Source organism: Physeter macrocephalus, chromosome 11 (genome assembly GCF_002837175.3).
Source record: "Physeter macrocephalus isolate SW-GA chromosome 11, ASM283717v5, whole genome shotgun sequence".
In the NCBI taxonomy this organism is placed as follows: domain Eukaryota; kingdom Metazoa; phylum Chordata; class Mammalia; order Artiodactyla; family Physeteridae; genus Physeter; species Physeter macrocephalus.
In genome coordinates, this window is record NC_041224.1 from 145,697,338 (window position 1) to 145,718,287 (window position 20,950).

General features: G+C 41.8%; 1 protein-coding gene and 1 non-coding gene across 2 annotated transcripts in view; both read left to right on the forward strand.

The window, feature by feature from the left end:
• The first annotated feature begins 3,496 nt into the window (after positions 1-3,496).
• Positions 3,497-20,950, forward strand: part of MTHFD1 (methylenetetrahydrofolate dehydrogenase, cyclohydrolase and formyltetrahydrofolate synthetase 1) — a 65,575-nt gene continuing 48,121 nt past the window's right edge. The window contains exons 1-4 of the mRNA XM_028495985.2: positions 3,497-3,842; positions 4,728-4,806; positions 6,992-7,046; positions 14,991-15,075. Of these exons, the coding sequence (XP_028351786.1) occupies positions 4,794-4,806; positions 6,992-7,046; positions 14,991-15,075 (153 nt within the window). The 5' untranslated portion in view covers positions 3,497-3,842; positions 4,728-4,793. The remainder of the gene's footprint in view (positions 3,843-4,727; positions 4,807-6,991; positions 7,047-14,990; positions 15,076-20,950) is intronic.
• LOC112063523 (U6 spliceosomal RNA) lies at positions 12,622-12,728 on the forward strand. Its single transcript, XR_002891032.1, has one exon. It is a non-coding gene; the product is annotated as a U6 spliceosomal RNA (small nuclear RNA).

The window sequence follows — 20,950 nt, forward strand, 5'->3', positions numbered from 1 at the left end:
CTGATACTGGTCTTCCCTGGTGTTGCAGTGGTTGAGAATCCGCCTGCCAATGCAGGGGACACGGGTTCAATCCCTGGTCCGGGAAGATCCCACATGCTGTGGAGAAACTAAGCCCGTGCGCCACAACTACTGAGCCTGCGCTCTAGAGTCCGTGAGCCACAACTACTAAGCCCACATGCTGCAACTACTGAAGCCCACCACGTGCCTAGACCCCGTGCTCCACAACGAGAGAAGCCACCGCAATGAGAAGCCCACTCACTGCAACGAAGAGTAGCCCCCGCTCGCTGCAACTAGAGAAAGCCTGCGTGCAGCAACGAAGACCCAACGCAGCCAAGAAAAAAAAAAAAAAAAAAATACTGCTACTCTTGACACTACCCCAAGTTCTTACTTAATTGGTCTGCAGTGGAGAGCCTAAGCACAAATATTTTTAAAAATCTACACAGGTAATTCTAGTGTGACATTAGGGTTGAGAAGACTGTCCCCCTATCTTCATTTACATATGATAAAAATGAGGCAGGGATAAAATTAGTATTAACAGGAATGAGAGTAATAGTTTAATAACTAAACCAGGAAAATAAGAAATATCCGTTTTTTCCCTCTAAAACTAGATTTTTAGATTTGTTTTGCAGTGGAGAGCCTAAGCACAAATATTTTTAAAAATCTACACAGGTAATTCTAGTGTGACATTAGGGTTGAGAAGACTGTCCCCCTATCTTCATTTACATATGATAAAAATGAGGCAGGGATAAAATTAGTATTAACAGGAATGAGAGTAATAGTTTAATAACTAAACCAGGAAAATAAGAAATATCCGTTTTTTCCCTCTAAAACTAGATTTTAAAAATTACATCCCCAAGCAACAGAAACATAACTATGAACAAGACAGGAAATTTCTTATAAAGCTGAAATTCTGGTGGAAAAAGAAAAAGATAGTAAACAAGTATATAAATAAATAAAATCATTTTAGATAGTGTTCAGTGCTGTGAATAAAATAGGCTAATGTGATAGTAACGAGGAGGTAAGTGAGGGGGCAGTTTTTTGATAATATAATCAAAGAAGGCCTGCTTTGAATATATTAACATAAATCATATTATACATTTTACTGGATAACCTGCCTTGATCATTTAACAATTTGTGAAAGTTGTCTTAGAGTGCATCTATAGTATATATCCATTGTTCCTTTAACAACTTCATCCATCCTGATGGAGATTTTATTGTTTTATACTATGTAAATTGATGCTGTGAGGAACACTTTTATACATATATGTTTGTATATACGTGTAATTATTACTCTAGGATGAATTCCTAGAAGTGGAATTACAAGATCAAAGAAAGCACACATTAAAGTTTTGATAGATATTATCAAATAACCCTCAAAATTTTTGTAAAAATGGAACTTCTGCAGAAAGGATACACATTTTTTCAAGCAACTGCCATTAACAGGATTTGAATAAAAATATTTTATCTTTCTATTCTCTGTGAAATGATCGGTTCTCAGTCTTTATCTTATTTGACCAATCTGCAATATACTCGGCAGAATTAGTTACCTCTTACTCCTGTGAAACACTTTCTTCTTCACTTGTCGTCTAAGGCTGCATGCTCTCGGAGTTTTTTCGCATAACACGCCGGACTCTTCAATCTTCCTTCCTGGTTCCTCCTCATCTCTTTGAATTCTAAACATTGAAGTGTCCTAGGCATCAGTCCTAGGTCCTCTCTCTACCTACACTCATTCTCTTCCTGGGCGCTCATCCAATCTCATGGATTTAACTATTGTATCTCTCATTTATATGAATATCACTAAGACATCTGGATGTCTAAGAGGCATCTAAAAACATCTAAAAACTTATTTCATCTCTGTAATGGCAACTCCACCTACCAGTTGCTCAAACCAATCCCTTGCTTTTTTTTTTTCTTACACCCTACCTCCTCTCTTTATTGAGGTTTCCGCTCAAGTCAGACTCCCCAGAGAAGCCTCTCTTAGCACACTTCTAAAACAGCACTCTCCTGCCTACCACCATTCCCTATCCTCTTAGCTTGCCTATTTTTTAAAAATGCTAGGTCTCAATATCTAAAATTAGAGTACATATTTCTTTAATTGATCATTAGCTGATGTGGGGGGGGCAACTTTATTGGTTCACCGTGGTATCTCTAGCACCTAGAGCAGTGTCTTGTGTTGTTGACACAGTAGCTACTCAATAACTATCTGCTCAATGAATGAATGAATGAATTGTACAGGTCACATAGAGATATTGTAGTTGAAAACCAGGCCGTTAAGGTGCAAAGGCAACATATTTGAAACATCCAGTTTTGGTCCTAATTCTAGGCACAGCTATGCATCTTTGACTAAGTTACCCTTCAAAGTCTATTTCTCCATCTGTAAATCGGGGTTTATGTCATCTTCCTCAGCAAACAAGAAGCTGTAGTCAATATCTATTTAGTATTGTAATCACAAAAGTTTCACTACCTGTAATTTTCCAGGAACATATGCTTCAATTTTCGTCTTAATTTCTGTTGTCCAGGTATAACATAATGTGACGGTATGTATTCAGAAGACCTTAACATTTTAAAGTTATTAAACAGTTGGCCCTCAGTATTTCTGGGTTCCAATCCTGGGTCAAAAATTATTTTAAAAAAAAGTTCCAGAAAGTTCCAAAAAGCAAAACTTGAATTTGCAGCATACCAGCACCTATTTATATAGCATTTACCCTGCATCAGTATCTAGAGATTACTGATCTAGAGGAATCTCAAGAGTATGCACGGGAGTATGTGCTTAGGTTATATGTACAAACTACTCCATTGTTTATAAAGGACTTAAGCATTTGCGGATTTTAGTATCTGTGGGTCGGTCTTGGAACCAATCAGAAACTTGCAGGCCCAATCCTCGCGAACACCCCGGTTGCCTTCCAAGAGGGAGGAGTGTCTGCACCTATCAGTCACTAGGCATCCAGTTTATGTAAGGCCCGCGTCCTTTCTCCAACCCAATATCTGCATGGGGGAATCTAGCAAAATCTAGACTCGCAAAGCTGACGACCCCTCCCCGTACTGGCCAACTTGGGGTTATCCACACCCTGAGGGAGCCACGCGGCGCTCCAGCTCCACCGGCCTGAAACAGCGGGCTGGGTTTCAACCATGGCGGAGCATCAGCTTCACCTGAGGAGATTTTAAAAACAGGCGCGCCACCCAGACTGTCCGATTCAGTTTCGGGGTGGGGGCCCCGACACCGGTCTGACGGAGCCGGGGAGCGAGAACGCCGGACGCCGCCCCACACTCCTTAAGTCTACCCCCTGCCGGCCAGCCCGGAGCCCACCTAAGCTCCCCACGCGGGAGCCGGGCCTGAACACTCCAGCAGAAGCCCCGCACCCTCAGCCCACGCAGGCTTCCGGCGCCCGCCAAACTGGTCACCCGCGAGACCGCCCCTTGGCTCCGCCCACTGCCCCGCCACCGAAAGGCTGGCATCGGGGGTGATTCCCTCTTCAGCTGCTTCCCTGCCCACACGATGGCGCATTCTGGAAAGGGTCCTTCCACCAGCCAATCATTTCCTCCATCCAGTCTTCCACAGAGTTCCCTCATCTTCCCGTGGCATTTCAGACCCTCTACTCCTCAGCTTTTCGCTGCCTAAGGGGGCCTACGTCCGTCTGGACCGCGCATGCGCACATCCATGTCCAGGGTGGCGCACGCGCAGTAGCAGGGTCGGCCTGGGCAGTCGCTAAGCTCGTGTGTTGGGCAGTCCCACGCCGCAGTGGAGAGAGTCGAACCTCGATTTTGTCGGTGTCCATTGTGGGCAGCGGATTTACAGAGATCATGGCGCCGGCGGATATCCTGAACGGGAAGGTCATCTCTGCGTAAGGACCTGTCGTTGTTAGGGCGTGTTGGGCTGCTGGCGAGGGCTGTGAGCAGGGTGTGCAGGTCCCTAAGGACCCTTTTTTTTTTTTTTTTTTTTTTTTAACGGGAGGGAGACTTGTAGCCTAAGAGTCTGGCCAGCCGGGTGGGGAGGGAGGACATTGTCTTGAGCCCTTCACACCTAAAGACCGGTTCCCTGCAACCAAAGAAAGGGGACTGGTGGCTGTGCCCGCTGGCTCCTATGCTTCTGGGACAAGTCCTCTTACCCCGACGACTATGCTCCCAGAAGTGGAGCTGCCAGACGAGAGAGTAGTTTGCGTTGCCTGCAGCATCCCAGTCAGAACTCAGAAATCCAGTTAATTCCCTTGCCCTGTAATTTGGAAGTGAGGAGACTGAGATTAGTGAGGTAACAAGGTTACAAGGCTGATTAGTGGCAGAGAGTCTCCTTCCAGACCATAGCTTTACCCACTGCACCAGAGTCATCAATTTGCTAAGTGGAACCCACTAAACGTTTTCTTTTTCCGTCAATTTCATGCCCCTCTAACAGCTATCTCCTGCGTCCTGGTCCTAGATTTACTTTCTAGTTTGGCTCTTGAGTCCTGACAGTATTTTCTATTCCTTTTGACCTCTGCCATTTCTATCCTATGGGAAATCTGAATGCTTCGCTAGTGGATATGATTGCCAGACTTAATTCCCTGGGAGTAACACCTGGCTGTTTTTTGCTTGGGAGGTGACCGGTGGGGAAAGATGAAAGTAGAAGGGGAAAGGATATATTTTGTGTGATCCACCTGGAGGTTGCTCTTGGGACCTTGGACCTCACCAGTTATTTAGTAACAACTGTAGCTGGCAACAGTAATTGCCCCATGAAGCCCTAATTTTGTGAGCAGAGGTTTTTGAGTGAATTATGGAGTCATTGGCAGTGAAACCCACCTTGAGTTTCCTGGAAGATAGAGATGGACAAAGAAGGTGAGATGTAAATTAGATGGTGGTGAATCTTTCACATTGGTGAGGAGGAACCCCAAACGTTTACATTAGAAATCACAATACGTACATCTGAGTGCTTTTCTGCGTGTGGTTTGCTAAACTGCATTGTTTGTGCTTGACCTTCGTTTTTTTTTTGCTTATATTTCAAACCCAGTCCCTTAATCAGTGGCTTTTCTTGATAAAATCTTCTTTTTAGAAAGACTGGTTGTGAAGAGATAATTTAGGTTTGCTTCTTGGCAGGCTACTGAGAATAGGTGCTTACTGGATATGTTTTGGTTGAGTGGAGAGCAAGTTAAATATACTTGTAAGCTCCATAAGGGCAAATACATGCATTGTCTTATTTGTGTCTATATCCAAAACACCTAGAAACCTTCTTTCACTCCTTACTAGTTTTGTGGCATTAAGCAAATCAGCTAACCTCTGTGCCAAAATTTTCTCAAATGTAAAATAAAGATAATATCTAGGCCATTGAATTGTTAGGAGAATTAAATGAGTTCCTAACTGAAGAGCATTTAGAATTGTTCCTGGTACATAATAAGTGTTCAGTACAAGTTAGCTGTTAACGATTAGTAATTAGTTAATGTATACAGAGATGATTGATTCATTATCTCTTTGACAGTGATAGTTGCCTTGAGATTCATTCCTTTTTTCTTTTTTAAAAAAATATTTATTTATTTATTTGGCTGCACCAGGATCTTCATTGCCGCCTGCGGGGTCTTCATTGCAGCATGCAGGATCTTTAGTTGCAGCGTGTGGGATCTAGTTCCCTGACCAGGGATCGAACCCAGGTCCCCTGCATTGGGAGCGTGGAGTCTTAGCCACTGGACCACCAGGGAAGTCTGGGCTCGAGATCTATTTCAATGGTTCTCAACATTAGCTACAGATTAAAATCACCTTGGGAACTTTTTGGTTTTGATATTTCTTTTTATTTACATATGAATACATACAGAAAAGTGCACCTGTCGTCAGTGTACAGCTCAATGAGTTTTTCATTACTGAACTTGAGTAGCACCCAGTAAGAAATGACATTGTTGGCATTCCAGAAGCCCCTCTCTCACTCGCATCCCATCACCATCCCCGACAAAGGTAATCACTACTATCCTGACTTCCAACACTGCAGATTAGTATTGCCTGGTTTTGAACTTTATATAAATGACATCATACAGTATAAAGTCTTCTGTGTCTGGTTTCTTTCAGTCAATGTTGTGTTTCTTAAATTATTTCATGTTGCAGGTAGTTGTAGTTCATCTACTCTCATAGCTGTTTTGTATTCTATGTGAATATGCCACTATTTGCTTATCCATGGACATTTTGGTTTCTAGTTTTGGGTGATTATGAATAATGCTATGAGCATCGTTTCATATGTCTTTTCATGGAGCATATAATATATACCTTTCTGTTGGTTACATCCCTAAGAGTAGAATTGTGGAGTAATAGGACATATATATGAGCAGATTTATATAAGTAGAAATTGCCAATCTTTTCCAAGGTAGTTTTACTAAACTATATTCATAGGAAGCTTCAATGCTTGGTACCCACACAGACTGATTTAATTGGAATTGCTAGCAATAAGCCACTGGACTCAATATTTTAAAAATCTTTTAAAAGCTCATCCTTTGATTCTAATGCATCTTGAAGGTTGAGAACCACTTATCTAAAGCCTTAACTCTTTTTTTTTTTAATATTATTTTTTTATTTATTTGGTTGCGCTGGGTCTTAGTTGCGGCACACGGGCTCCTCAGCTGTGGCATGCGAACTTAGTTGCGGCATGCATGCGGCATCTAGTTCCCTGACTAGGGATTGAACCCGGGCCTCCTGCATTGGGGCCACGGAGTCTCAACCACTGTGCCACCAGGGAAGTCCCTAAAGCCTTAATGCTTAAGTCCAAGTTTCATCAATGAGGAGGAATAGCGCAGTGACTTGGTGGCAGGTACTGAAAGCATTCTCTGGAAATGACTGTTCCAGGTACTGTTCCAGGTACTGTTCCTCTCCCTTGTTGGCTCAGAAGTAACATAGCTAACCTTTTACAGTGCCCCGTGGTTGAGCAATCAGTTGAACTAATTGATACTAGTTCCTACTAACACAATTCATAAACAAGCACTAAGACTAAGGATTTTGTGCTTACGGAAGATTTTTCTTTAATGTGCTTATAAAATGGCTCTTTCAGATGCTGCCACAGCTTGGCACCTTGACCTTCATGGAGAGCTTGACTCCAGGAGCAGGTAGAGCTCACAATTCCTCAGAGAAGAGGAGCTCTGGAACGGGGGACAGCCTGCTTGGTTCATGAAGTAGTGCAGTCCCTCAGCTCCCCATGCTGAGGCTGCAGCAGGCAGCTGACCCTTGGCCATGGCCCTGGCGGAATCCTGAACAAGAAGGTGGTTCTTAGAGCTTGAGTAGGTTGGGCTGCAGGTAGAAGGTCTGGGCAGGGTGTCCCTACCTTCCTCTTTTACTAGGCCAGGGACACTCTTGAGAGGAAAGGTAAGTGAACTTCTTGCATTGCAGCCAGGGATCCTGGAGTCAAAGGGAAGGGTCCCTCATTCCCCAGATTTGCAGGTCAGCTTCCTTGTTTGCCACCACTGTTGGGCCTCTCTGGGGACCAATTTGCAAGCCTTTAAGCTCCGTGGGCAGTTTTTTCTCTGATGTAGTATTTGAATTGTAAAATTTCTTCCTTGGAGGGAGGAAGGATGGGGCAAGTCAAGAATTCCACAGTCAGAATTTCTCCAAAATCTAGTTCACTGCCCATCCTTTCCTGCAAGCTGAGGAAATAGTTGAGGCAAGAAAAGTGATGTGATTTGGCCAAAGGTTACTCGGCTGGTTAATGGCAGAGGCTCAATTAGAACCAAGGTCTTCACCCAGTACATGGTGCTTCTTTGTCAGGCACTTACTACTTTTGCTAAAAGGAATTTCATAAACTAATTTTTTTTCTTTATAGCAGTCTTCCTCTTGTTGCCATGCTTCCCATTCTGCTGAGAAGGCCATCCCTGACTTTTCTCTACTTTTATTTATTCTCCCTTTATATCTTTCTGGTAGCCAGGACTGGACAAAATTCATCATTCCAGATTCCTTCTCTGCCTATGGGAAACCTGGATCTAGTTGCCAGTTGTGTCCCTTTGGAAGGAACACTTCCATTTCTTCCTTAGGGGAGTTCCAAGGTTGTAGCCTGGATTTGAAAATTGGGGGAGGTCTGAGGGTTAGGGACAAATATGTGTTTTTGGATATTTATTCACTTAATAAATATCTGTGTGCCTCCTATATGCCAGGCACTCTTCAAAGCCACGAGACCATAACAGTCAACAAAACAGCCCACATCCCTACACTCCTGGAGTCTCTGTCCTGATATGTAGAGACAGATGGTAAGATTGGTAAAACAGAATGTAAGGTAGTGAGAAATGCCAAAGAGAAAACCAGAGCAGGGAAGAAGGACAGATTTCTGAGGCGTGGGGGGTATAATTTTGAATATGGGAATTAAGCTCAGACTCGTTGTGAAAGGAACTTCTGGGCAGAGATTTGAAGGAGGCGGGGCCGTGAGCCTGCCAATGTAAGAGGGTTCCTGACCAAAAACACAGCCTGTGCCATGGACCTTTGACCTCACCGGTTATTAAATGACTGCTTTGGGGTCAGCAGTGATGGCCTCTGAGAAGCTGAAGGTGAGTAGAGGGGCTGAGGGAAAGAGCACTGATGGTGGTGAGAGCCTACCCTGGCTTAAATGAGGAGCTCCTAAAGAGATTGTACAAAGGGGGGGTGGAAAATAGTGTCAGAAGAACCGCCCTGATTTGGCTTTTAGACCAGAAACCACAATTCTTACATACGTGTGCTTTTCAGAGTGGGGCCTACTGAGTGTTGTATGATTTGTTTGACCTTTCCTTCTGTTTGTTTGCTATGGTTGAGCCTACTCCCTCCATGGGTAGCATTTTTCTTGATTAAGTCTTTTAGAAAGACTGCAGAGACAGATGGTTTGCCACTTGTCAGGCCACTGAGAGAAGGTGCTCCGAGTTGTGGGTTGAGCAGAGCGGGTTGGTGTGTTTGTAATGCAGCTCCCTGTGGCTGGATGGTGTCCCCAGGGCTAGTCGCAGTGCTGCTCCCTCCTCCAGAACCACTGGGTGACTTAGTTTACCTGCTTGTGCCCTAGCTTCCTCATCTATATGTTGGCCACCCAATTCATAAGGTTGTTAAAATTAAATGAGTCATGACTTGTAAAGCATTTAGAGCAGTCTCTGGCACATAGTTAAGTTTTAATAAATTGGTACTTAGAGAGTACCTGTTGAAGAAGCAAGTGGTGTTTGTGTTTATCCAAGCTTTATCTGCGGCAGCTGGCTTATTATCTTGAACCTTAAAATTAGAATGTATCTTATTGTTCAAAGATAAAAATGGAACCATGACTATATGTTTAGCTACAGGGCTAGAAGAACTATTTTCTGTAAAAAGAGTTTGCTCACCACAGTGAAGTTGATAAGCTTTTCATTTTGTCCTGTAGATAAAGTACCTGAAGGACTTTTTGTGCTTAAAAAGATTTGCCTGTAATGAGCTCCAAAGTGTGGGCCTTTCTGAAGGTCCATGGAACCTTGACTGTCAAAGCTGGCTTCACTCTGGGAGCCTGTGCAGGAGAGCAAGTGAGAGTTCCTGAGAGTGGGACCTTCTGCTGGGTCTTAACGAGGCCACCCAGCCAGGCTATTGGGTGTGTTGCTATTGTGAATAGTGCTGCTATGAACATAAGGGTGCATGTATCTTTTTGAATTACAGTTTTGTCCAGATATATGCCCAGGAGGGGATTGCTGGATCATTTGGCAACTCTATTTTTAGTTTTTTAAGGAACCTCCATGCTGTTTTCCATAGTGGCTGCACCAATTTACATTCCCACCAACAATGTAGGAGGGTTCCCTTTTCTCCACACCCTCTCCAGCATTTATTGTTTGTAGATTTGTTGATGATGGCCATTCTAACTAGTGTGAGGTGATTCCTCATTGTAGTTTTGATTTGCATTTCTCTAATTAGTCATGTTGAGCATCTTTTCATGTACCTCTTGGTCATCTGTATGTCTTCTTTGGAGAAATGTCTATTTAGGTCTTCTGACCGTTTTTTTGGTTGGGTTGCTTGTTTTTTTGTTATTGAGTTATGTGAGTTGTTTGTATATTTTGGAAATTAAGCCCTTGTTGGTTGATCATTTGCAAATATGTTCTTCAACAAGGAGGTAATTTATTCTTTTAATTTGACTTAACTAAGTAGGAATTTGAAATATATGCCTTTCTTGGAACACTAGGTGGCCTCAATTGTTTTTACAAGGAACTACATGTTAAGTTTTTCAGAAAATTTGAAGAAGTTTTTAGCAGTGTAACAGTTGTAATGAAACATAAAACAGCAAATGAACAAAATGAAAATAAAGCAGATGAATCAGACATTTGTGTTGTACTGCATTGTAAAATCTTACAACAGTCTCCTTGTGGGGGTGGGGGAGGGTGAGAAATGTATGTCCTTGTTTAGAATAGACCTGCAAGGTGAAGATGAATGTTCTTGATTTTTCTCTGATTAGTTACTAAAGGCCTATTCTGTGGACCTTTTGAAGATCATTTGCAAATTCCTCTAAGTCTGTGCTACATTTCAGTGCTTGTTGACTGGGCAGCTTTTTTCCCCGTCATGTAGATTTCTTAGCCATGTAGCTAGATACCCTTTACCACCTCCTTTTCCTACCTGTAGCTTCTGTTGAAATGTCCTTGTTACCTTATATTTTAGCAATGCTTTTTTCTCTCAGTCATAAAATGTCCAAAATTTGAAAATAGGCCATTATGTAAAACAGAATGAGTTGGAATTCGTAATGGACTTTTTCAGGAATAATTGTACAAGACTTGAGGCAAGAGATCTGGGTGACTGTTAGAGATATTAGGCTCTGACTAGGACTCTTCAAGGGTGATGCGATTCTGTAGGGATGTACACCTTTGACTTTTGTTGACTAGGCTCTTTGACATCTATATGTGGGAGAAGTCAACTTGGAGAAAACTGATAGTCACGCAAATAACTCTTATCCATAGAGATTCAAACAAATTTTGACAGGTTGAGCTATAAATGATTTCCACTGTCATTTTTGCACCTTAGAAAAGATAACCCCAAACATTGCATTTTATTGGCCAGTAGCAGGGTTTCTCATCCTTGGGCACTATTAACATTTGGGCTGGATAATTCTTTGTTGTTCTTTGTCCCGTGCATTGTAGGATATGTAATTGTATCCCTAGCCTCTACCCACTAGATACCAGTAGTAACTTAGGTAAAACTGCATCTTTGTCTGTTCATGTTTAATTAGCTATGACTATTTTACTAGTATCTGTCCATCAGGACCAGAGAGACTTCAATGGTTTACTGCTACTTGGTCCTGCTACCTTCATTGGCACTCTAGTACTGATTTCTCCTACATCAAGATTGAGATATGTCTTCCCTTAGATTTTAGAGAATGTTGATGGAAGATGGTGTGACTGGCATGTGTAGTTCTATTCAGGGATCAGGGGTGTTTCTCCGCCTGCCCACTTCTGCCTCACTTTCCTCCCAGAATCTTTACCAGGATGGTATAACTCATGGGGCCAAGGATAGAAATGGGAGGCATCTGCAATTCAAGGAAGTTTCTGTTTATTTAGGAGGTTTCACTGATTCGAAAGTTGTTCCATTATAGCATTTATGCTTTCTGGAAATGAGCTATAAAAATTAGAGGGGTTCTCACCATTTAATTCATCACAGCTCTATGACCCTAAAATAAAGATAGACGAGGGAGGGAGTATTAATTTTTCTCTCCATGTTCTTCTTCCGTAGTTTCTTCAACTTCAGACACATCTGACACTTGGCTTTTGTTATTCCACTTTTCGTTTTAAGGTGCTTCGGTTAGTGGCCAACCAAGAAAACCAGGCAGGAAAAAAATTTTAAAGGACTTAACAGAGACATAATTACAATTGTCTTGATTTTTTTCTTTTTTCCTCACCAGGGCAGAAAATTTTCCACTGGTTGCTTTAGTGTTCTGGGCTGTCTAGTTCTTGCTGATTGTGGTTTATGTGCACTTAAAAATGTCTCATTGCTATTCTGGTCATGTCTCAGAAAGAGGCCCAAGTGTTAGCTTTTAAACAAATCTTTGTAGTTGGAAGAATATCCCTGCTAATGCAACTTTTAAAACAGTCCTGCTTCTTAGAAAAAGTTTAAGGGAGTCAGTATAACTGATCTCAAGCTATAATCTTTTCTAGGGAAAAAAAATGTGTACTTAGACCCATTTAAATTATAGCATAGAAAATACAGAACATTTTGTTCTTTGCTCTTGACCTACTGGGCTGAAACATTTTCCACCTATACCACCTTATAGTACTGGGTTCCTATAGCTTGCTACCTGCTGGGTGTAAGTATTATTTTTATTTGTCCCTAGATTCCTTCCCTGGGTCTCAAATGCTTACTTATTCTACAATCCTTATAAGATTTGGTAAATAAATTCACTGTATCAGTATGAAATCTACTCTGTTCTTAAAGTATTTGTAGTTGTCCATCTTCCCAGCTCCATTTCACAACCTCCAACACCTGAGAGTCATCTGTAGCCCCGTCGTTTCCTCTGTGTTTCATGTTTAGTATATCTAGAATACATCTGCTTCTTGCCAGCAGATGTATTCTAGATATACTAAAACTTACCACTGATAACCTTAATCCAAACCACCATCACCTCTGGCCTGGATTTTGCAATTGCAGTGACTTCTTGCTGCTGTCCCTGATTCTCACCGTTCCCTCTCGGGTCTGTTCCCAATTCAGCGGCCAGAATAATCCTTTAAAAATGTAAGTCTGGTGCTCACTTTGGCAGCACATATACTAAAATTGGAACGTTACGGAGAAGATTAGGATGGCCCCTGTGCAAGGATGACACGCAAATTCATGAAGTGTTTCCTATTTTTGGTGCTGATGAACCTAGTTGCAGGGCAGGAATAAAGAGGTAGACATAGAGAATGGACTTGAGGACATGGGGTGGGAGGGTGAAGCTGGGGTGCAGTGAGAGTAGCATCGACATATATACACACACTACCAAATGTAAAATTTAGTTAGTGGGAAGCAGCAGCATAGCACGGGGAGATCGGCTCGGTGCTGTGCGATGACCTAGAGGGGTGGGATAGGGAGGGTGGGAGGGAGGCTCAAGAGGGAGGGGACATGGGGACATGTGTATGCATATGGCTGATTCGCTTTGTTGCGCAACAGAAACTAACAGTATTGTGAAGCAATTATACTCCAATAAAGATCTATTTTTTAAAAAATGTAAGTCCGATCATGTCAGCCCTGTTGAAAACCCTCTAATGGCTTCCCATCACATTCTGAATAAATGACTGTATACCTCATTTGATTACTGCTTCCCCTTGGGCCTCAATTACCCACTCAGGGCCTTTGCACTTGCTGTTCTATATGTACATTGGCCCTGGGAAAGCCACCCGACCTGACTGCTTAGAGCCTGTGTCTACAACTGTGAGCAGGAGTAAGAAAGCTTTTTCTCCCTCGCATACTTCAGAGGGTTATTGAGAGTTTCAAATGTGTTCACTTCTTTTCACTGTTGTGTCTCCTTACTGTCTCACATTGTGCCAGGAATGGCGGGCTCTTTACCCCCACCCCAAACCGTGGGTTTTGTTTGGGTCGAGAGGGTTAAGGAGAAGCAGTGGAAACCTTTGCTTAGCACTTTGTGTTCATACAGTGGTTGGGGAAGGAAGGGGAGAGGAGAGAGTGGAGTCTGGAAACTTGGCCCCTGGGAAAGACCTTCTGCAGCTCCCCGGGCAGCACTTCATCATGCAGGAGAAACAGCTGTGGCTGGAACTGCTGGGGAGTTTCAGTGGCAGCCTAGGGAAAACTTGGCAGCTATAGTATCTCCTGTTGTCTTGTGTCAGAGCAGAATTGTGGCATCTGTTCAGGTCAGATCCCATCCCAGTAAAAGGAAATCCAACAGTCCGTTAATACTTCTTTTGAACAATATGATTTATAGAATACTCATTTGAAAAAACAAGGCTATTAGCTTAGAAGATTTTGAAGTCTTTGGTATGACTTCTTGTATCGTTCAGCATTCTTACCATTTACTAGTCTAATACACATAATCTATTTTTGTGACTCCTGTGCCTTTTTATGCCAGATATTTGTCAAGTGTGGAGAACTGGGGAAGGGAGTAACCAAATTAGGATGAGGGAAGAGATGCTTGCTAATGTCCGGGTATATTTGTTTGTCAAGTGCGGTTAAGATGAAAAAAGATAAATGACAAAACTGGTTCTTCAGGAGAGACAGATCCTGTTCAAGTTAATAACTGTATCGTAACTGGACAAGGTTGGACTACTTGGAATGTTTACTTATAGATGTAATGTAATTTATTTGATGTCATTGTTTTGTTGAGAGTTGTGTGTTAGTAAATTGATGTATCTTTGTTTCACAAGAGGTTATGCTTTCAGCCTTGAGTAAAGAAAATTCTTTTGTGAATTAGGACATAATTTGTAAATTCATATTGAATTCAGAGTGGGATTCATTGATTTATCATTCAGCCTTATGTGGATACCCTGTGATCATCTTACTAGGTAGGGTAGGTTGAGCAGAAGGTGTGAGCTTGAGTTCTTTCCTGCAAACTTTTTTCCTACAGCACCTGAAGAGTGGAAAGACTGAAAAAGATGAGGATTAGCACCCTTCCAGAAGTGCTGGTCCAAGTTTTTATTTGTTCACTGTATGATTTTGAATGCCATCAACTAGTTTTTTTTTTTTTTTTTTTTTAATTTTATATTGGAGTTAGTTGATTTGCAATGTTTCAGTTTCAGGTGTACAGAAGAGTGATTCAGTTATACATATACGTGAATCTATTCTTCAGATTCTTTTCCCATTTAGGTTATTACAGAATATTGAGTAGAGTTCCCTGTATTATAAAGTAGGTCCTTGTTGATTGTCTATTTTATATATTCAACTAGTATGTTTTAAACTGGCGCATATCCCATGGCCAGTCAGCGTCAATAAGAGTTAGAAAAGATCCATGTCTACTTGAGGCCTGGAAAATTGATGGGTGGTACAGGGTACATATTATATCAGATAATGTCTGTTAATTAAGGTGTTTTTAATTTAAAAGAGAAATACATCCAGTAATACACATTGCTTATTTGTGACTTGAAACATTAAATGTTAACTCCAATTTTTTCCTGTTCCTCTAGGCAAATAAGGGAGAGACTGAAGAACCAAGTCATTCAGATGAAGGAGCAAGCACCCGGTTTCACACCAGGCCTGGCAATTTTACAGGTATTGTGATAGTGTATTTCTACTAATATCTTTCTTCCTTTCTCAATCGCATTTAAGACAACAGGCACATCAAAGCTCTTCCTCTTTTTTTTTGGCTTCTGTGAAACCTCAGACCTTTTCAGTTTCTCTTTGCAGGCTCCTCCTCTTCAGCTCTTCACCTCTGCTGTTCTCTGTGGGTACCTTTCCCTAATCCAGTGTTTCTTGACCTTTGGTCTTAGGACCCCTTTACACCCGTGAACTTTCGTTTATATGGATTTATCCACTGATATATACTATTTAGAAATTAAAACTAAGAGTTTTAAAGACATTTGTATATTTTAAAATGCCAAGAGTAAGCTCACTGTGTGTTAGCATAAGTAACATTTTTATGACAAAGTAACATTTTTATGACAAAGTAACTTTTAGAAACAAAATTGAGTGAGAAGAGGGGCATTGTTTTACATTTTTGCAAAACCCTGCACTGTCTGGCTTAATCGAAGACAGCTGGATTCCCATCTGCTTCTATATTCAATCTCTTGCTATGCTGGTTTGATTGAAATATATGGAGAACATCTGACCTTATACAGACGTATGGTTGTAAAAGAAAGAGTTCTTTTAATAGTCTTCCCAGATAGTTGTGGATATTTTTCTTTAATACTGTAAGGACTCAGTAAGTAAAGTTTTTAAAAGGTAGTTGCAATGTGGACTCTGAAACTGTTATCAGTGAACTTTCATACTTTGTTAAATCAAAATCTTGTTTTATGTTGCAATTTGAATGGCTATTTACCTGTGTCTGGTTTTGTTATGTCCTTCATTCCCCATTTGGAAAATAATGGTTCACTGAATTATGCAGGTCTTCCAAATGCTGACACATTTCATTATGTAATATTTTAAAAATCATAATCATTAATATCACCAACAAACTTATCAGAAAAGTCTTTAAGTGTTGAGAAGTTGTCAAGCACACAGGAGTACGTAAATACCAATTTTTGCTTGAAAGCTCAAATTTTGTCATTGTTAATTAATACTATTAGTTATTTTCCTTGAAGTAGCAGGCTCGCTTTATCCAATTTTGAGAAAATATTTGCCAAATATTTAAGCCCAAATAATCATTATTTGTCAGTTGTTCTTTTAAGTAAAGATGGTGTTCCATTTAAAAATCTGCTAGTTCTGCTTGCAAGGCAGGAAAGCTCAAGTGCTTTTCCTGGTGACAGCCACTTCTGTATATGGCAGAAGTGCTTTGTGATTGCTTCCCCATTCTTTATGCAGAATATTAAAAAGACATGTACTCAAGGGTCAGTGTTTAATAAAAATAATTTTTGCTGCTTCATCAAGAGCACTTCTAAGTGAAATTGGTATCTTTTTTTTTTTTACTGAGACTGTGTGACTAGTACAGGTTGGTGCCATTGCCTTGATTTAGTGCTAAGTCATCAGCAGTCTTACACAGCCTAACTTGTGAAGCCTCAATACAGATGTCAATACAGTGAAAAAGGCAAATGACATCATAGTATTATGGCACTCGCAAATCTTCTGAAAGGGTGTTGGGGTTCCCGCAAGAGTGTGTGAACCGCGCTTTGGGAACCATTGCCTTATGCAGTTTTATCTGACCCCAGATATTAGCTGTAGGTCAGGAACTTGTAAAGCTGGATCTCTTCTGGTTCTAGGCTCTTGGCTTCTAGGACATCACTCCTTCTCTAATCTTTTTTGCTTGTTGTTCCTGATACCTAGACCACTCGAATACCTCAACGCTTAGCCCTCAGACTTCTTTTCTACCTTATTTTTTCCCTAAGTGAGCTCCCCCAGTCCCATAGCTACATGGGAGAATACTGTTTTACAATGGTGTGTTAGTTTCTGCTTTACAACAAAGTGAATCAGTTATACATATACATATGTTCCCATATCTCTTCCCTCTTGCGTCACCCTCCCTCCCACCCTCCCTATCCTACCCCTAGGAGAATACTTTCTATCTGAGGTTTCTTTCAAGAGCTCCAGATTCATCCAGTAAGAGGCCTTCAATAAATAGGCAGGAGGTATGTGTCATGTGGCCAGATGTACAAATGAATGTTTGAAGGGTTGATTGGGATGACAGGAAACTGACAGCTTGCATTTGAAATTCCCTTCAGAAACATCTGCTTCCTCACTTCACATTTCTCTCTGTATGTATGTCTCCATGTATGTCATTTAATCCCTTGCTAAGTTTCTGTTCCGTGTTCATCAAGAATTTCAGAGTGAATAGTACTTAAATATTTTCCCCCATTGCTATTCATTATCTGAGAGGCCTTAGTTGAGAAGCACAGAAGGCCTGCCTGTTCTGCCTGGTATGTCCTGTGCTGTGGTGGATCTTCCATTTTTGCAAATTACTAGGAATCGAAGGTGTATGTTGTAGGTGTCCACTTGGTACTTTTGTGGGACCAGTTATTTCTTGGCTTATTCTTGTGAATTGTTTGTTGTAGGAAGAGTAAATGTCGTAGACAAGAAATCTGTTTCTGTAAACCTTTTGGTAGCGATATTGAGGGGTTTTTTTTCCTGCTTTTTAAAAATTGACTTCCAAACTCCTATTTTAAATTTATTGATTTCATAGTGTTTTTGTTACATAAACACTGTTCTGCACTTTGTCTCTTATGTCCTTGCAATAAAACAGTGGTAGAATATTTTAATCTTGTACTTTAGCACCAGAATCAACATCTTTCTATGATGCAAGGCTCACAGATTATGTTGTAATCACATCTGTGCCATCTCAGACCTCTTGTTTTTTTTCCATCCTGGTGACAGGCACCACCATTTTCCCACACACTCAAACTAGAAACCTGAGCTGTCTCTTTTGGACATCTCCCTGCTCTCTACATCCCCTTAGGGACTAAGGTACTATTGGTAATGCCTCGCATAAGCTCTTGGGGTATCTTCCCTCCTTTTGATTTCTACTGCTCCCACCCTCTGGGCCACTAGTCACCTGCTTACAGGCTTCTGATCTGGATGCTTCCAGTCCTTTTAACTGCAAATGTAGCCCTTGTCAAAATGCAAATCTGCTCACAATCCATCCAGCTACACCCACTCTCCCCATCCTTTACAGAAGGAACAATAGTACTGCTTATGTAGAGTGGCTCCTTTGGTTCAAATGATTTGTATATATTACTAGTTGTTCTGATTTTTATACTACCCCTACAAGATGGGAGCTGTATGAAACCGAGCATGACCCTGTGGGGCCCTCCCTGGTACAAATCCTTCCTGTGTTCCCCATATCTTGTTTGTTGGAAATAGGCTTCATGCAGCCTCCTTGACCTTCCCTGAGTTCCATAGGACAGATTCAAACAGTTGCTAATCAGTGAAGGGAGGGGATGCAGAAACACGGGAGGAACAGTCTAGAAACAGTGGTGCAGCACAGCCTTGGGGCAGGGTCCTAGTTCCTCCTCAGGGAATATACATAACAATATCTTTGAGTTCTTCTGCAGAACTGAGACCCCCAGGTGGAGGATGGCATCTTCAGGGTGAGCACAAGATTCCTGGAATACCACCCTGTTACCTCACCATCAACCAATCAAAAGAAAGTCACATACTCTGTAGCCCTCAACCCAGATTTTGTATATAAAAACATTTCCCTCAAAACCATCAGGGAGTTTGGGGTTTTAGAGTATGAGCCACCCATTCTCCTTGCTCGGCCCTGCAATAAACCATTCTTTGCTCCAAACTCTTGACATTTCAGTTTGTTTGGCCTCACTGTGCCTGGAGCACCCTAACTTGTGTTCAGTAACAGTAACTGGTGGTCAGAGATCTTGGGTAGCTTGCCCAAAGCCACAGACATGACGGTACTGAGTCTGGATATGAACCCAGCTCTGTCTGTCTCCAAAATCAATTTGCTTTTCCCATTTGTTTTTCTAATTCATTAGCATTGTATTAAGGATATTCAGGATCTGGTCCAGGCATATATACCTACAAGTTGGAATTTCTTTTAAAACAGCGGACTGATAACTTCCAAATAGTTAAATATTTAACGGAAATTAAGACTTGGTTTTTCATCACAAGAGTTACAAATGATGGACTTCCCTGGTGGCTCAGTGGTTAAGAATCCACCTGCCAATGCAGGGGACATGGGTGTGAGCCCTGGTCTGGGAAGATCCCACATGCCGCGGAGCAACTAAGCCCGTGCGCCACAACTACTGAGCCTGTGCTCAGGAGACCACGAGCCACAACTATTGAAGCCCATACACCTAGAGCCCATGCTCCACAACAAGAGAAGCCACCACAATGAGAAGCCCACGCACCACAACGAAGAGTAGCCCTCGCTCACTGCAACTAGAGGAAGCCCGCGCACAGCAACGAAGACCCAACGCAGCCAAAAAATAAATTAAAATTAAAAAAAAAAAAGATACAAATGAGGCTGTATTTTCATAAAATAGTTATTAATAATATAATAACACTTGCTTCCTACCAGGTATTATTTAAAGTGCTTTTTATAAATTTATTTATTTTATTTATTTTATTTTTGGCTGTGTCGGGTCTTCGTTGCTGTGCATGGGCTTTTCTCTAGTCACAGCCCTCGCTCACTGCAACTAGAGGAAGCCCGCGCACAGCAACGAAGACCCAACGCAGCCAAAAAATAAATTAAAATTAAAAAAAAAAAAGATACAAATGAGGCTGTATTTTCATAAAATAGTTATTAATAATATAATAACACTTGCTTCCTACCAGGTATTATTTAAAGTGCTTTTTATAAATTTATTTATTTTATTTATTTTATTTTTGGCTGTGTCGGGTCTTCGTTGCTGCGCATGGGCTTTTCTCTAGTCACAGCGAGCGGGGGCTACTCTTCCTTGCAGTGCGCGGGCTTCTCATTGCGGTGGCTTCTCGTTGCAGAGCACATTCATTTCTGGCTGTGTTGGGTCTTCGTTGCTGCGCACAGGCTTTCTCTAGTTGCATCATGCGGGGGCTACTCTTCGTTGCAGTGTGTGGGCTTCTCATTTGCGGTGGCTTCCCTTGTTGCGGAGCACGGGCTTTAGGCGTGCAGGCTCAGTAGTTGTGGCTTGCGGGCTGTAGAGCGCAGGCTCAGTAGTTATGGCACACGGGCTTAGTTGCTCTGCGGCATGTGGGGTCTTCCTGGAACAGGGCTTGAACCCGTGTCCCCTGCATTGGCGGGCAGATTCTTAACCACTGCACCACCAGGGAAGCCCTAAAGCGCTTTATATATAGTAACTTATTCAGTCCTCACAAAAGACATGGACAAAACAAAAAAAATAAACTCAGTTGGCCTGAATGTTTACAAAAGGCTCCTGGAGCAGAAGAAAAATTAATCAGTAGACCAATACCCAAGATATTTTATGGTGTAAAACAGGGATTGGTAAACTGTGGCCCATGTCCAAAACTGCTCAGGTTGTAAATGGTTAAAAAAGAAGGTATGACAGAGTATGTGGCCTGAAAAACCTAAAATATATGCTGCCTGGCCCTCTACAGAAACAGTTTGTAGATTCCTGGTGTAAAAAAAAAAAAAAAAAAATCCCTAACTTGTTCCAAGATAGTGTTGTAGGAAAAATGGGGTGCAAGAGGGTGGTCATATCCCAGGTCTCGGGTGAGTCCCTCAGACAGGCCGCCAGGTGAGGGTCCTTGACTTTGCATAGGAAAGAATTCAAGAGTGAGCCATAGCGAAGTGAAAGCAAGTTTATTTAGAGAGGTACACATTCCGTAGACAGCGTAGGCCATCTTAAAAGGAGAGAGTGGTTCCGTGGTGTGGGGGTGGCTAGTTTTTATGGGCTGGGTAATTTCATAGGCTAACAAGTGGGAGGATTAGTCCAAGTATTTTGGAGGAGGGGCAGGGACTTCCAGGAATTGGGCCACGCTGCTTTTGGGCCTTTTATGGTCAGCCTCGGAACTGTCATGGCACCCATGGGTGTGTCATTTAGCATAT